General features: G+C 39.0%; 1 protein-coding gene and 1 non-coding gene across 2 annotated transcripts; one reads left to right on the top strand and one right to left on the bottom strand.

Moving 5' to 3' along the window:
• Positions 1-907: 907 nt before the first annotated feature.
• On the top strand, positions 908-1026 carry LOC113462735. The gene has a single exon (XR_003385770.1). It is a non-coding gene; the product is annotated as a 5S ribosomal RNA (ribosomal RNA).
• Positions 1027-12268: 11242 nt separating this feature from the next.
• Positions 12269-13071, bottom strand: LOC103711752 (nuclear transcription factor Y subunit B-4-like). The gene has a single exon (XM_008798022.2). It carries the CDS (start codon positions 13040-13042, stop codon positions 12527-12529), a length of 516 nt encoding a protein of 171 aa, XP_008796244.2. The 5' UTR covers positions 13043-13071; the 3' UTR covers positions 12269-12526.
• Between the last annotated feature and the right edge of the window lie 3415 nt (positions 13072-16486).

Raw genomic sequence — 16486 nt, 5'->3', positions numbered from 1 at the left:
GGTAGATTGTTTACAATAATACTCTCAAGTATATCAATATATATCTATATATATAATAAAGATTATAATTTGTAAACTTAAGAATAATCAATTATTTGGATGAAATTAAAACTTTTTGAATGAAATTTCAAGTTTAAGTTAGATCTTTTTAATTATTTATTTATTTTTTAGTAAATTTTATTTAATTATTTGTTATTATATTTTTTCTATAAAAGAATAGCTTGATGCTCAACTCAAATTATAAACCTAGTCCAGTCCACTCACCTCCCCAAACTTGAACATTTAACACCATTTTCTTGAGCCTGATCGACCCAATCCGACCGGCTGACAGATCAGATCTAAGTTCATAATCATAGTCTGACTATAAAATTGGGTTGAGACGAAAGTGAAGCATACCTCAGCCCGGTCTGACCCATTAGTAGTCCTAGTAGCAATGAGCCCTCATTTTTTATTCTCGGTCAACCTTGGGTCTAGCATTTGTTGGGCGCCAATAATGCACAGAAAACTTTCCTGCAGCCTTCGCCCCAACATAAGATAGTCACCCCGATCCATTGTTCCAGGTGTTTGATGATTTGCTCGGCCAAACAAGGCGAGAAACATTGCGCAATCAAATTAGAATTCCAGTTACCATCGACATATATGAATCTTGCAATTGGAGGATACAGGTCTATATTTTGACCTTACCGCCAGATGCCATCTTAGGGACTAGAGTTGTAGAGAACTGTGGATGAGTGAAGGTATCAATGATCCAACTACATGAAATTTCCATCGACGACCTATCCTACTGTAACAACCCAGGACCTCCCCCAATCAGAACTATATGCTGAGCTTCGTTGCATGAGCTTGTGACTCAAGCCAATCGGGGGTATTAAAGTGATTTGGGATGCTGGGTCACGCCCACGAGTCTGGGTGCGATCATACCAGTACTAATGCACCGGATCCCATCAGAACTCCACAGTTAAGCGTGCTTGGGCGAGAGTAGTATTAGGATGGGTGACTACCTGGGAAGTTCTCGTGTTGCACCCCTTTATATGTGAAGACTCGTGCGGGCGTGTGTTTAGTCCCACATCGGTTATTCACTGGATAGATTTTGGATACTTATACAGGATTAAGGAACCCAAATAATACCTCCCGGCTAGCCATTTTTGGGCAAGATCCTGAGTTGTTACAAGTGGTACCAGAACGGATCCGGCTCATAACCTATGTGGACTAGGGGACACTGCAGCACGGATTCATTGAGGCTGACCACGGGCCGATCGTGGTGTTTGTGATTAGATTTGAATAGATTTGAACCCTTAGTCTGACAAGGACGTCAGAGCTCGAACGGAGGAGTATGTAAAGATCCGTGCAGGCATGTGTTTAGTCCCACAACGGTTATTTGCTGAGTAGATCTTGGATACTTATACAGGATCAAGAAACCCAAATAATATCTTCCGGCTAGCCATTTTGGACGAGGTCCTGAGTTGTTACACCTACCCTTCGGGACATAGGGAGAATTTGAAATGATATTTAGAGCAAAATAGGTGTCCAAGCAGATAGTTTGGGTCCATTTCACTCTCCCTGCAACCTTGCCAAGAAATCATGCCAACAATAAATTTGTAAATTAGAAATCGCTAAAAGGCCTATAGACTCTAGTTTGCAAAATTTGCTGCCAAGAGATCGTGTGCATCTTCCTAGAATTAGTGTCATGGCCCCATAGGAAATGTCTAATTGCTTTGTTGATCCAACTGATGAAGCTCTTCTCCAGTAATAGTTGATGGTTTAGCAATGTGATTGCTCTAAAGTAACAGAACCCCATTGAAACAATTTTTAATTGCTGCAATATTGATAGTAATTGTCGTTTGCTAAAAATAACTTTATTATTACAATAGTAATATCTACAATAGCCAATAGTGGAATCCAAACATTGTTTATTGAATGGGATATCTTTCTGTTGTGGGTGTGGTGCCGAATTTAGTCCCATACCGACTAGGCAGCGGAAAGGTCTGTGCCTTATAAGGAGGAGAAACCTCTTTCCTCACGAGGCGTCTTTTGTGGGGCAAAACCGTGTGGGTATCCCCCTGTCAGCGCTGAATGCGCGGGCCGAAAAAAATTCTCCCTTAAGCGCTGGACGTGCGGGCCGGAGTCCCAGAGTGGACAATACCTCGTGGGGGACGCGGGCCGTTCTCTGTCGTCAGTTGGCTGGGACTGTGTTGTTGTTGGGTCGGAAGGCCTGCAACAGTTTGTGTACTGTAATTGGCTAGCAAATATCAACTGGAAACTTTTGATATGCATTATCACTTAAACTTTTCATTTCAGGATAGGCAAAATCACCTCATAATTAGATTGTTTTTATGTTCTGAACTTGTGACATTAAGGTCAAGCAACCTTACCGTTACAACAAGGCCCGAATTGATATCCATGTAACACCTCAAAAATGCCAATTCAAAGTAAATATATAAATAAACATGATATCCAACAAATATCATAGCCAAGCACTCAAATATTCCTTGGAGAGATTTTGTATGTGATTCAACACTGACTGATCACCATAGTATGGAAACAGAACATCACATGGTCGTTCTATGAAGGAAAATATTGAGTGTCATTTGGAATTAAGGACTTCAACTGCAGTAATTTTACTGCCAGTACTTAAAATACAGAAACAGGAGATAGTTTAGGTGGCAGGTAGGGCTTAAAGGAGTTCTTGCAAGATAGCGGGGGAGTTTTGAAAACGGAAACCACACAACAATAAAAACTTTAAGTGTAAGGAGATAGTCTAGGATTTTCATGCTCTTTTCCCCTTTTTTTTAATTCTTCTGAAGGTAAGTCTAAAAAACTCACCAAGAGGAACCATAATATGTTGAAAGAGAGAAATTATGTATCTACACTGTAGACCAATACCTGGCGCAAGTCAGAAGAAGAAAGAGATAGAGAGAGAGAGAAGGAGAAGAAAGAGAAGAAGAGGGGAGAGAAGAGGGGAAGAAGAGCAACTCAATATTCTATATTCTCAATAATGCAAGTTGTGTTCTAAATTAACATAGCAATTCATTTATATAAACAACCCAAAATCCTAATAAGAGCCCACATAAAATAAAATTCTAAAGTCTAAGTAAAATTCGAGAATTCAAGGAAAATAAAATTAGCTAATTTTTAAACAATAAGATAATTCATTATTTTTTGTTGGTTAGGTGGTAGTTGATTGGTACTTCCCGTATTACTCGAACTCTTCCAGCATGATAGGATATAAAACTTTTACATGCTCAAAAGTATTTACTAAAATAAATTTTAACTCTATCAACTAGAAAAATAAAATCTCTATTTTTTTCCTTAATCCTGAATCACATTTAAGGCCGAGATAACAAGGCTAAAGAAAAAGGCAAGAATGGGGTTCTTGCTTGCTGAAAATGGAGATAAAGGATGATGGCTATGATAACAAGGCTAATGAAAATGCGAGGAGATAGGATTCTTGTTTGTCGAATTACAGGTGAAGGTTAATAACAATAACGACGATGATGTCTTATCTACATGGATTTTTGTAGACACCCCAAATAGATTAGACCCTACTAAACACAAATAAAAATATCGACGCTCTTTCTCTAACCGCTATTTTGCCTTTCATATCCCCAATCTCTCTCTCTCTCTCTCTCTCTCTCATTCCATTAATTTATATTTTTATATGCACTATAGAATTCAGAAATTTTAAAGCTTTTCGGTCAAAAACATAATTTACTTAGACATTGGTTAGAAAGTGTTGCAGGCCTTCCGACCCGACAACAGCACAGTCCCAACCAACTGACGACAGAGAACGGCCCACGTCCCCCACGAGGTATTGTCCGCTCTGGGACTTCGGCCCGCGCGTCCAGTGCTACGGGGAGAATTTTTTCCGGCCCGCACGTCCAGCGCTGACGGGGGGATACCCGCACGGTTTTGCCCCACAAAAGGCGCCTCGTGAGGAAAGAGGTTTCCTCTCCTTATAAGGCACAGACCTTTCCGCTGCCTAGTCGGTCTGGGACTAAATTCGGCACCAAACCCACAACATAGCCCCCCCAGCGGGAAGGTCCTGGGTCGGCCTGAGCCGACGCAGCTCCCCAGGCCCAGGAAGAGTTTCTATGTGCGGGCGGGCCCCTACCTGGCGCGCCATCTATTGCAAGCCTTTCGACCCGATAACAGCACAGTCCCAACCAACTGACGACAAAGAATGACCCGCGTCCCCCACGAGGTATTGTCTGCTCTGGGACTCCGGCCCTCGCGTCCAGCGCTGACGGGGGGATACCTGCACGGTTTTGCCTCACAAAAGGCACCTCGTGAGGAAAGATGTTTTCCCTCCTTATAAAGCACAGACCTTTCCGCTGCCTAGTCGGTATGGGACTAAATTCGGCACCACACCCACAACACAAACTATGCTCCAAAAGACCCCTATCAGCCCTCAATCAACCAAGCTTGTGATTTATATGATGTTGAATCAGCCTGTCATTTTGCAATGGTGGAAGATGTCCATATATCTCCTTTTTATCACCCTAAATCAAATGTATGCCTTCCATAATGTGATGAATGAGAACCAAATGCATAATGTCTTTTTTCTTTCTTTTTTTTTCTTTTTTCTTTTTTTTGGTAAAAATGGTAATTCATATAGCTCGGACGTGAGTACATCTTGCCAAGTTAGAAAAAAGTAAAAAGTACAATGGGGGCGGGAGCCCTACTGTGGGCATCCATAAGAACTCCCCAGAATGTCGTGCAACATAGGAGGCGACCCAGTCTGCTACCCTGTTCGCATTCCGGAAGACATGTGCTCCTGGTACATACCCAGCTCCACTACCAGCTTGCATGTCTCACGAATGAGTGGGTGACCATCTTCATACATATCCGCACCCCGTATCCACTTGATCACCATAGATGAGTCATCCTCAATGTACATCCGCTCAGTGCCGAGCGCTCGCCTTGCATATGATATTCCCTTCCAGGCTGCTCGAAGCTCTGCCCCCACAACGGTAAGGCCTGTGCGTCGATCCTCTGCTGCTACCAAATTGCCACGGTGGTCTCTGATCACAAATCCAATACCTCCAGACCTCCCATTCCTCTTCCTGATATACATTTATCAACCTGTTGGCAGGAGATGCAAGTAGAGGCTTTACTTGTAAATAGACTAGCAGGACAAGCAGCTCCTAAGGCTAGGTCTAATCCAATCTCTTTGTGCTATGCAACTCTTTAAGCACATCCACTTCACCTGATGCATCTGGCTATTTTTTGTAGCTATGAAACTATCCAGACCCAACAACATGACCAGTTTCGGCGTCGCTATGGTTCGACGTCAGAATCTATCAGTGCCTATGAGATATTTGTGTGTATCACTTAGCTAGTTGCAGAACTGTAAATTTCCAGTATGCATGTGATAGTATCTGGTTATTGGATGGGACCTGATATTGAAGATGGTTGGGGTAATGTTGAGGTTGCTGTGGATGGAAGTATTTGATCTTGTTGATGGGCAATCTGTGAACATGCATACCTCCCTTTTGTCTGCATATTATTTTGTTTCATCTTAGTCTAATGCCCAATGCCAATTATTGGAGTTTTTTTTTCCAGAATAAATATACCATATATTATCAGTTCCATTATGAGTACTATGTTTCATTTGTGAAATTAAGCTTACTTTTTTAGGTGTCTGTGGTTTGGATCACAAAGTGACATCAATGCTAATGTAATGCTTCAAGAGCGCAGAGTGTTAGCTAATCTTAACAATTTTAGTTGTGATCAGAGCTTTGAAACCAGATTTTCAAATTCAAGTACATGATGAATGATCCCTGAAGCTTTTTGTAAAGAAAATACACTAACAAATTTTTGGTGTGGTAGATTTGCATCCGCACCTGGACTTATCTTGGAGGCCCTGAACAATGAAATGAGGGTGATGAAGAGAGTCTTTAGATATGTGTGTGTGTTGCAGGAGCCCTGCGCATTGCTTTTACATATTCATATATATACATATATACATGCATATATAGATACATATGTATCTATTTATGAAGATATTTACATGTACATATCGATGTATAATACCAAATATATTTGATAAATATACTAATAAAATAAAATCTGCACACACACACACACACACATATATATATATGGGGATTGATAACCTACTCTCTGTTATGGTAGGTTATCAATCTACCCATTTTTCATTAGACAAAAAATATCCTTATTTTTTATAACTTTTAAGGGTACTTTATGTCTTTTTTACAATCTCACATTTACTCACCCTCTTAACCCCTCAATTAATGCTCTATCTCCCTCTCTCTCTCTCATACATATACATATACATACACATACATACATACATACATACATACATACATACATACATACATACATACATACACATACATACATGCATACATACATACATACATACATACATACATACACATACATACATACATACATATACATACATACACATACATACATACATATATACATACATACATACATACACACACATATACATACATACATAGACATACATACATACATATACATACATGCATACGTATGTATGTACATACATGCATACACACACACCGGAGAGAGAGAGAGAGAGAGAGAGGGAAAGAGCATTAATTGGGGGTTGAGAGGGTGAGTTAATGTGAGATTATAAAAAGACATAAAGCACCCTGAAAAGTTACAAAAAATAAGGGTATTTTTTGTCCAATGAAAAATGGGTAAATTGATAACCTACCATAACAGAGAGTAGGTTATCAATCCCCTAGATATATATATATATATATTCAATCCCCTAGGTTATCAATCCCCTAGGTTATACATACATACAAAAAAAAAAATCATGCATACACATACATATATTGATAATATAAAGAATATTCAGTGTGAATAAAAAGTTGATATTATTGCCATTAAATACAAGAAGTATTATCACTAAGAAAACTAAATGCAAATTTATGTTATTTTTTATTAAGTAATGTTATGTAATAAAGTATGATCTAGGTTGTATTTTTCTCCGGGAAAAATGATCTAGTTTGCAATTTATAATGATATTATCGGAAGTACGCATGAAAGTCATGGACGTCTGTACAATTATAAGACCCTATACAAACCAAGTCGCAGGTTTGGCTCTTTAAACAAACATATAAAAAACATGTTTGATTGAATCAAAGGCTGGACCAAAAGAAAATCTCACCTTAACAAATAGCAAACAAGATTATTTTTTAATAAAAATAAAAATTCAAAGTTATTTTAATAATATAAATAATTGATTGATTTGGAGTTTTGACTTCTGGGTTTAATATATTACTAATCTGATGGACAATGAAAACATTAATAACTACCACTGTTACTATGGTGTGATAGTTGTCACAACCGGACGATGGGTAACACTAACATAGCCAATTTTTTTTGTGGCTACATGGATATTATTTGTCCAATTAACACTCGAACTACTATTATTTTGCTATTGTAAATAACTTTATAAATTATAACACTTGTATATGCGAGCCTGTAAATGATGTCTTAGGCTTACATGAATGACCTTAACTAGACATGACTTAACTATTAATCTCGGCCAACCAAACTCCAAAAATTAACCTCAAAATCATCAGCCATAAGACAATATGGATCTGGTTGAATTAGCTCAGGTCAGAACGGATTAGATCTAGCAGGATCAACATCTGAATTGGATCAGGTTATCTAAGCCTTCTGGCCAACCCAGAATCAATTCAAATTTCAAAATCCAGTTGGTACTTTCGAGCTCAAGTTCAGTCCAACTCAGTCCAAAGCATGGCTTCTGTTGCGGGATTTTCACCCCGGCAACAGCCCGCACACCGGCTGAGCAGGAAAAGCGGCTGCATCCCTTGCGAGGTATTGTCCGCTCTGGGCCCCGCGGGCGCGGAGCTCGCACGGGGTGCGTACCCACCTGCAGGCGCGGAGCTCGTACAGGGGGCTTGGGCGTCTCTCACGGTTTTGTCCCACAAAAGGGCCCTCGTCAATAGAGAGTGCTGGAGCAGCCCAGCCAGAGCGATGTGGTATTGTCCGCTTTGGGGATCGGGGATCGTAGATCCTTATAGGGAGCCACCCATTCCACCCCTCACGGTTTTGTCCCTTATAGGGTTCCGAACTTTAGTCCTACATCGGCTAATGAACGGAAAGGTCTGTGCCTTAAATGGGGGGCTCAATAACCTCTTCTCACCGAGGCGCCTTTTGGGACAAAACCGTGAGGGACGCCCAAGCCCCCCGTGCGAGCTCTGCGCCCGCGGGTGGGTGCGCCCCCCGTGCGAGCTCCGCGCCCACGGGGCCCAGAGCGGACGATACCTCGGTGGGGACGCAGTCGCTTTTCCTGCTTGGCCGGTGTGCGGGCTGTTGCCGGGGTGAAAATCCCGCAACAGATGGCGCTAGAAGGAGGGGCCCAGCCGCGCATAGACCTTCCCGCTGGGGGGCCTGTGTTGTGGATGGGGTTCCGAACTTTAGTCCCACATCGGCTAATCAGCGGAAAGGTCTGTGCCTTATAATGAGGAGGTCCAACCTTTCCTCCCGATGGCCCTTTTGTGGGACAAAACCGTGAGGGGTCGCCCAAGCCCCCTGTGCGAGCTCCGTGCCTGCAGGGTTAGCCCCAAAGCGGACAATACCTCGGGAAGGGACGCAATCGCTTTCCCTGCTCGGCCGGTATGTGGGCTGTTGTCGGGGTGAAAATCCCGCAACAGCTTCAATCTCCATAACTACGGGCTATAACTTGCTTGACCCCACACCAACTTAAAAAGTCAGACAACCTGAAACTTTGAAGGGGAAAAAGCTTCAGTTGACTCAAATACCATGTATTGGAGTGCCCCATCATTTGACTTATTTTGAAAAGATCAAGGCAGGTGCCATTCTTCTCAAAGCTTGCATCAGTTGTAATAGAAATATTTCAAAAGGTATATTAGGCCTTCCTCATTCAAATTAAGAAAGGGCATTGGGCTTATCTTAGAAACCATGGTTGTCTATTTTGAGTACCTTCTTCACCATAAAGTAAAGGTCAATTGTATGATTCCACCTAATTAAGCCTTCCAAGTTGGTTGGTTGAGCTTGGAAGGTGATGGAAAAGTAGAGGAGTGTCCTTTTTTTAAATGTATATGTAAGCTGGCATGCAATTTTGTTGAATGTTTTTGAGATGATCCAATGCATTTTCACCTCATTAATGCTTAGCGATATCTTAGTACTGGTTCAATGGAATTTCTAGGTGACTTCTTCCATCATATACATGTTCTTCAACTTTCTGAAGATTCAGAACAGATTCTTGATCTATAACATTACACAAAAATTGGTGGCAAGGAAAAATATATTGCTATCAGATTGAGATAACTGCACCTTTAATCACTTGTCATGTATAAATTGTGACTAATGCATGCCAGGAATACCAAGATTTCTAATTAATAAAGAAAATATGAAGCAATATACAACTTATAAAGAGTCAGGTGGCAACATTTCCCAAGTCCACAAGGAGCACCAATGGAGATACATTCTGCTGCAGATGTCTTATAAACATCGATGGAGAATCCTGATTAGGTTTAGGATGTGAAAGGCCGAATTGAAACTAACCCTGAGCAATTGCTTCTGCAGAAAACTTCCATACAAACTTGCTAGAAGGACCAAAAAATGACCGATCAGACTAGCTGTTGGCAAGATCTAATGACGTATGACTGATGGTGAAGATTCAAACATCGTAAAAGAATGACACGAGTCATAATTAACTACAGATGCAGTGCCTTCGGACGATCGCATCAACTGCCCCATGATGCTTCAACTGAGGACAAAGATGGAACACAAGTCATCACATAAGAGATGGATGTAAATGCTAGATAAACATGGTTCATGGCTCCAGCTGAAAAGAACTCAGCATTTAGCACTAATTGTTTACATGTTAGAGATTAGACCAAGCCTTTTGTTTCCAGAATAGCCGGCCAATTTTAATCTTTCCTGTCATATTAATTTGGCATGAGTGTGACTAGGAGTTTCTATGTCTTGGTTTTATCTGGTTTTTATTGACATGAAGTATGGAATTTAGTATGTCAAGAATTAGAACAAAGCTTAGTTCTAGAATAGCTTACTTCTTAGTCCTTCCAATACCACTGCAGTTGGTTTTATTAGTTAATTTCTTGTTCACAACTCAAGGCATCTCAAACAATAATGTTCTGAAAGCATTCAAGTCACAGAAATATAATATTTTGGTGATCATGTCAACTGCATGATGAATGGGATTTCATTGAATCCATTAAGAAAGAAATAACAAGAGATTCAAAGTTTCAATCATCAAATTCGTGTTGGAGAATAATAACAGATTTGCTGATTAGTATCGATATCATATTTGAAGCTTGATATCAAATGATGAACTCCTAACATTTTTCTCAGGTTGCATGAACCTTGTTATTCTTAAGTTATACTAATCTATTTGTCAAAGATAATCTATCTCTGCTTGATTTAGTTTCTTTTTTTGCTGTATTTGTCTTTCAAGGTTATGTTTCTTCTCTTTAGTTGTTCAAGGATAAGAGGAATTGCATCAATCTGATCTCATTAAAGATGTGACCTCTTTCATTGAAAAGTTCCTAGCAAGACTTCTTTGATATCCCAACAATTTTCTTCAAAAGAACTCTGCAATTCCTCATGGACAAGAATGCTTTGGAAGATTTCAAGTCACTGAAATATAACACAGTTTGGTGATGTTATCTGCTTGTTGACAAATGGGTTTGACCAAAATTTTTGAAGACATAGATTCCCAAGAACATTGACGTTCAAAACTTTGGATTCATATTGGAGAATGAGTATATTAGCAGCTAGAGTTTAATGGTCTCTACCAACTTATCTAAAATTACTATAGATATTTAAATTGTAAATGAATTATTTCACACATTCTAGAATTTTTAGATATTTATGAGCTGTTTATCTCTCTTTCCATGCTCTTATTTTCTGGGGTTGCGTTTCTTTCTTTTTTAAAGGTGAAGAATGGTTACATGAGGCCCATCTCAACAGATTTCTTTCGTTGAGTAATCACAAAGATTAGGCTAATACTTCAATAATTTGCTTGTAGACAATTTGGTATATGATACATCAACTTTGCTTGTACTTAAGATATAAACTTACTTGCTTGAGGACATTTCTGTATCCTTGTCGAAGTTTTTGAAGGCTGCACAATGATACTAATGATGGAATCTGTGACAGATTCAATGAACATCAGATCTCAGAAAAGCATAAGGCTCTTCGCGTGCGAATCTAATCATTCTACATTGGTTGATGTTATCGATCAGTGCAATTCCACGTCATGTCGCAGTCGTCAAGCCTTCTCATTTCCCAACTTGACACTTGTCGTCAAGCTGTTTAACTCCAATGAGCAATCTAATGTATTTGTTTCTAATGTTCTAACCAAAGCAGAGCATTGAAATCAGCTCCCAATGCAGGAGGCCATATTATCAACTCCACCATAAAACACAAAACTCAAGAATGGTCCCCCAAAGTGCTTTATACTAAGGAGGAGGACCTATGATTTTAACGCCACAAATCTTCTCTATGTGTTAGTTGAATTTTTCATATTTGTAACTGCACATTGTTATAATTGTCATCCACTAGAGACTGAAAAATTTTAGCATCTATATTTCATTAGTCTAGGTGGAGTGCTTTAATGTTGATGGCTTATTTACAAAAAATCATGCAACAAAACTCAGTTTAAAACACTCTTAAGATCTAAAATAAATTGAGACTACATAAATCTAAATCTGACTTTAGCGTATGGTACTTCACTGCAATATCTAAGGTCCCACAACTGATGGCAGAAAAAATTAACTTACTGGTGAAACCCCACTATGATGAAGATTGAAGAGTAACTAGATTTTGACATAAATCCGATTGTTTCTCTTCTATGTAATGAAAACTTGGGATGCTCACTTGGTTCCTCTATAACACGACCATAAGGGTAAAACATGGATCATCTAAAATTTGTAAATATTGAAGTATATCAAACATCATAAATAGATTTTCATTTATTTGTTTTCCCTCCATTATGTATGAGAAGAAACCCTTTATTTTGAAGTAAAATGGAAATAATGAAGTAGAATCTTGTTTAATGGACAACCAAGATTACTTTCTTCCTTTGTAACTACTTTAAGTTAGCCACAAAACAAGGTCAACAAGATTAGTATTTGCCCACATATATCTAGCAATCAAAAAAACTCATAGGCCTCGTATACTTGTTCCAGAATCAAATAGAATCTTATACTTCATAGGATAAATTCAATATGGGAAAACTTAAGCATACATAAAATGATAGAAGAGCTTCATTCCAGAATAGAGAGATTGATATTTTCAAACACTGGGGACCATTTATAAGACAAGGTTCCAATGCAGAATACTGGAAATGCAGATAAATAGCACAAGGTAGTACATAAAGATCAGCAGTAGACAAGCCAGACGACTCCACCGCCGCAACCCACCCCACCTCCCAACCAAAAAAAAAGAACATATCATAGATATTATGCAGTTTAAATATTCAGGCAAATTCCCAAATTTGCTTTCAGAGAAATTTCTTTTCCTTTGCTACATTGCAAGGACTCTTGGAAGGCGATCGGTCTCTATACTGATTGCTTCTAAAGACTGGCAATTCATTTCTAACATTAATCTGAGCTGGCTTATTGCGCTTCATAGAGGTGGCCTTCTCTTCATGCTCTCTGTATCTACACAAATATCTTTTCATGGCATCAGCATACTCATCAAGGCCAAGTGTCTTCATAGCAGAACAAATATCATCCCCATTGATAGTCTTGCGCTTCTCCTTGCGGCATTGTTCAGTGGCTTCCTCGGTGACAAAGCTGATGAACTCGGACGCACATTCCTGCATAGTTTCTTTTGCTGGTTTGGATATCCTTGCATTGTTTGGCAGCGCTTGCTTCATAATTCGTCCCACATTGGCTATCGGCAATAGGTGATTTTGCCCATTGATGCATTCATATGATGTAGCACCTGCTTTGTCTATTGTAACATTGCAGTCATGGCCTCTCAAATAAGGTTGGCCATCTGTATTACTATCCATTTTTAGGGAGGAGAAAAACCTGAACTCATCAAACACAGACACGTTGCGCCTTGGCCCCTCAGGCATCTCAATATATATAGGGGTGCTTATACATATGCGCAGCAAATGCACTGACATCTTTCTCCTTGTTTATTGGAGGGCAAGCAGAGACATGACTCAGGTATTCCATTTTCTTGAACTACTTGAGAGGTTGAATGTTTTAATGCTAGAGGCCTAACTTTGTTTGGCGTGCTGGTGGGTCATCACTCTAATAATGGATCCACTACTCTAAATACTAATAATATTTTGTTAGGTTAGGTTTTCATTTAATAAGTAATGCTTGTATGAGAAAAGAGTGATGTTGGTTCGATCATGTTGCCTGATCTGAAATTGACAAGCAGACACTAGCATATGATTCAAACATATTTAAAATGAAAGCAATGATTTGTTGTGCTGTATATGATTTAGTGTACATATTTGTAAATAATTTATCTTACGACGCTTAAAATGTCGCAGAGGATGCAGACTTATTATCTGTTTTGTAGCCCTTCATTTTGAGGATCTAGGGACGAAAAAATGATGGAAGCATTAGAGAAATTTAAAGAAAAAACTTTTGAATGCAAAAACCCTAGCAGAAAACAACTTGCGATTACTCAGATGTATTGCAAATAGGATTCTCTAAAGTGACCCAAATATATAAAACAGTATGTGCAGTAAAAGCCAAAGCCATATATATGATGGGTCATTTATCCGACCATAAGATGCATTTATGAGTAAATCTAAAATGCTACTTATACTTTGAGAAGCTCTGATGCATGAACATAGTAAAAACTAGGGTTTCATAGTAAAAACTGCATGAACATTGAGTGCCATATGTTATTAGGTATATATTGTTTGTACAAAGAAAAAGGGCTACTCTATGCATCAAAGGATTACACAGCAGATGGCTCAAAGAGATTCCTTATAAAGCTACCTCGTTATAGTGGATTTTTGTTGTTGAAATTCACATGTTAGTGCTCAGCTGCCTCCTCAAGGCAAAGCATTGAAACTTACCAGAAAAAGGGCAAAGTATCAGAAGCTTCCATTTTTGATAAAATTTTATGCTACTACCTCTTATCTATCTTCATATCGGTTAAGGTTTTGGAGACATTTTATTTGGTTAAATAGGAAGTTCTTTAAATTGTTGACTGCATTATTATCAGAATTAAAAGTCAATTAATTAGATAAAACAAAGGGTTCCAGAGAGAGACTTAATTCATTTATCATAGTAAAATTAAAATTTATTTCATTGTTAAAGTATAGGAAGTTAGTGGGCCATATTAATTCTTAAATAAACAATGCTATGCGTCCTAACATCTTGCATAACATTTCATTTTCTTGGCTTGATTTTTATATCGTTAATTCATTCTCCTGGCTATATGGCTGTCATTCTCCTGGCTATATGGCTGTCTCCTCTCAAGGAAACAGAAAGAACAAAATGCTCGCTTGATGGTTTAATATGGGAGAAAGATATGTTGCATTAATAAAGCATGAGAAGTTCGTGCACTTTTTTGGAAAATCTGTCATGATACCACAAGCATTATCAGTTAGATATAAGAAAATTGTCTGAATAATGGGGTGTAAAAATCATTATATTGCTTATCATAAGATACACTGAGAAGTCCTTTTTCTTCCAAGGAAGAACAAGTTCCACATTTTCTAACATTACATGCAGTTAACATGCACTTCATGTCATATAACAAGACTAAATACTTGTTACTCAAGCTTCATGGTTTGCTTGCACCAATTTAGTGAAACCTTTGCACCCTACACCATTGCTGACACTCCATGCAATAGCCATTCAATTGGCTGTTCAAACTTTTAGTCAGAAACCTTTGCATATATCGAGGTGACACCTGCCGACAATCCGTGCGATGCTCGCGTGCTGCGGCTGATGAGACTCCAATATCCGAGGCGCATTTCTGTGGATTCAGTAGAGAATCTAACATTGTTGCTCTCTGCAAAGGCCAGAGCAATACCAACAGCCCTCCCAGTTCATAGGGTTCATCTATAGAAAACCTCCTCAAAATATTAAATTGTAAAAGGTGCTTCTTTTTTAATGGTTGCTGTTTACTAAAAAATTTCTTGTTGAAGCAAAAAAAAGAAAGAAAAGAACTTTAGTTATTTAATCTAGACAGACACTGCAACTGAAGTCCAAGACTAGTAACTCAAGGTTTGGGCACAGTTTTTGGAAACAAAACCATCCTAATATAGTAAGGCCAAGTTGCAGGAACCTGCTGGACACTTTTTATGGAAACAATGGAAGTTACCTAGGGCCAAGGGACGTTCATGTTCTCCTTGTCAGGGTTTAACGAACCATGAGATCTAGACCTTTGTCGAAACCGTGGACAAGTTCAACAATGTTCAAATGGACATTGTTACATAAACAAGGGTGATATACATTTTGGATTCTTGTTCTTTCATGACAAATGGAAGCTCCAGATGAAACATTTGGTTTTTTGAACACTAAGCATTTGAGTTTTAGAATAGCAAGAGATGTTTTTATTGTTCAATGTCATGGAAAGGAAAAGAAATATTAAGAACCATGCTGAAAAAATGTTCGCTAGGGATGTTGAGATTGGATGCAATTTTAAGCACTCATCTTTGGTTGCTTTTAAAATGAAAGGGTGGGGCTAAAAGATTCAAACACATAAATTGATTACAAATTTACAACCCCAATATCTTATGCCAAGATCCCTTTGCTCTTAAACACTTTTAAGATCAAAACTTCTTCGAGCAAGGAATTAAAAGTTTGATCCTGTAACTTTATGCTGGATATGCTTAGAAAAATAAAATTGATTATTGACCACATTTTCCATGAATTACAAGTCATTAGACGTTGATGTTTCTCTTCTCTATATCTACATAATTACTATGAGAAAATACAGAGATTGTCCAAAGGGATCGAGGATGAGAAAAACACCCAGCAAAGATAGAGTTCTGCTATGGCTTGCCTCTCAGTTCATCTCTGGCATCCAAACTGCCTACTATCATGACCTCCTGAAACCGCTCTTAGTTGTTGCACTTTTCCTGAACTTTTCCTGGAGAAGGCGCATATTGGAAGGTCTCCAAAAGCTAATGAGCGTTACCATGCGCTAATGCTCTTGCACTATCTCCCAGGCTTCACGCAGATCTTGGCACCGTAGTTGGGGGAGGGTGGACTTGCTTCATGATCTTTCCTAGGCTGGCAATGGCAAAGAAAAGCTGCCAGTTTTGCTTCTCGAGCCCTCTTGCCTAAGGCCATGCCAGTGCAGGAGCTCGAGGCCGTGTAGCTATCATGAAAGCCTTCAGACTCGAGGCTCCTCCACACCCTTGGCCACCAATCGAATTTGCTGAAGGTGGTAGCTCAACAAGTTGGTTAAAAAAAAATCAAATGCAATGAAACCCCACTTTGAATGTAAACATATTTGTTGCTGCTCACGCATC

This window comes from Phoenix dactylifera, chromosome 13 (assembly GCF_009389715.1).
Source record: "Phoenix dactylifera cultivar Barhee BC4 chromosome 13, palm_55x_up_171113_PBpolish2nd_filt_p, whole genome shotgun sequence".
Classification (NCBI taxonomy): domain Eukaryota; kingdom Viridiplantae; phylum Streptophyta; class Magnoliopsida; order Arecales; family Arecaceae; genus Phoenix; species Phoenix dactylifera.
Note: the sequence above shows the minus strand (reverse complement) of the source record. Positions and strands in the feature narration are given on the sequence as shown.

Coding starts and splice junctions, on each gene's coding strand:
- LOC103711752 (XM_008798022.2), bottom strand. CDS start 13,042: ATGGATAGTAATACAGATGGCCAACCTTATTTGAGAGGCCATGACTGC.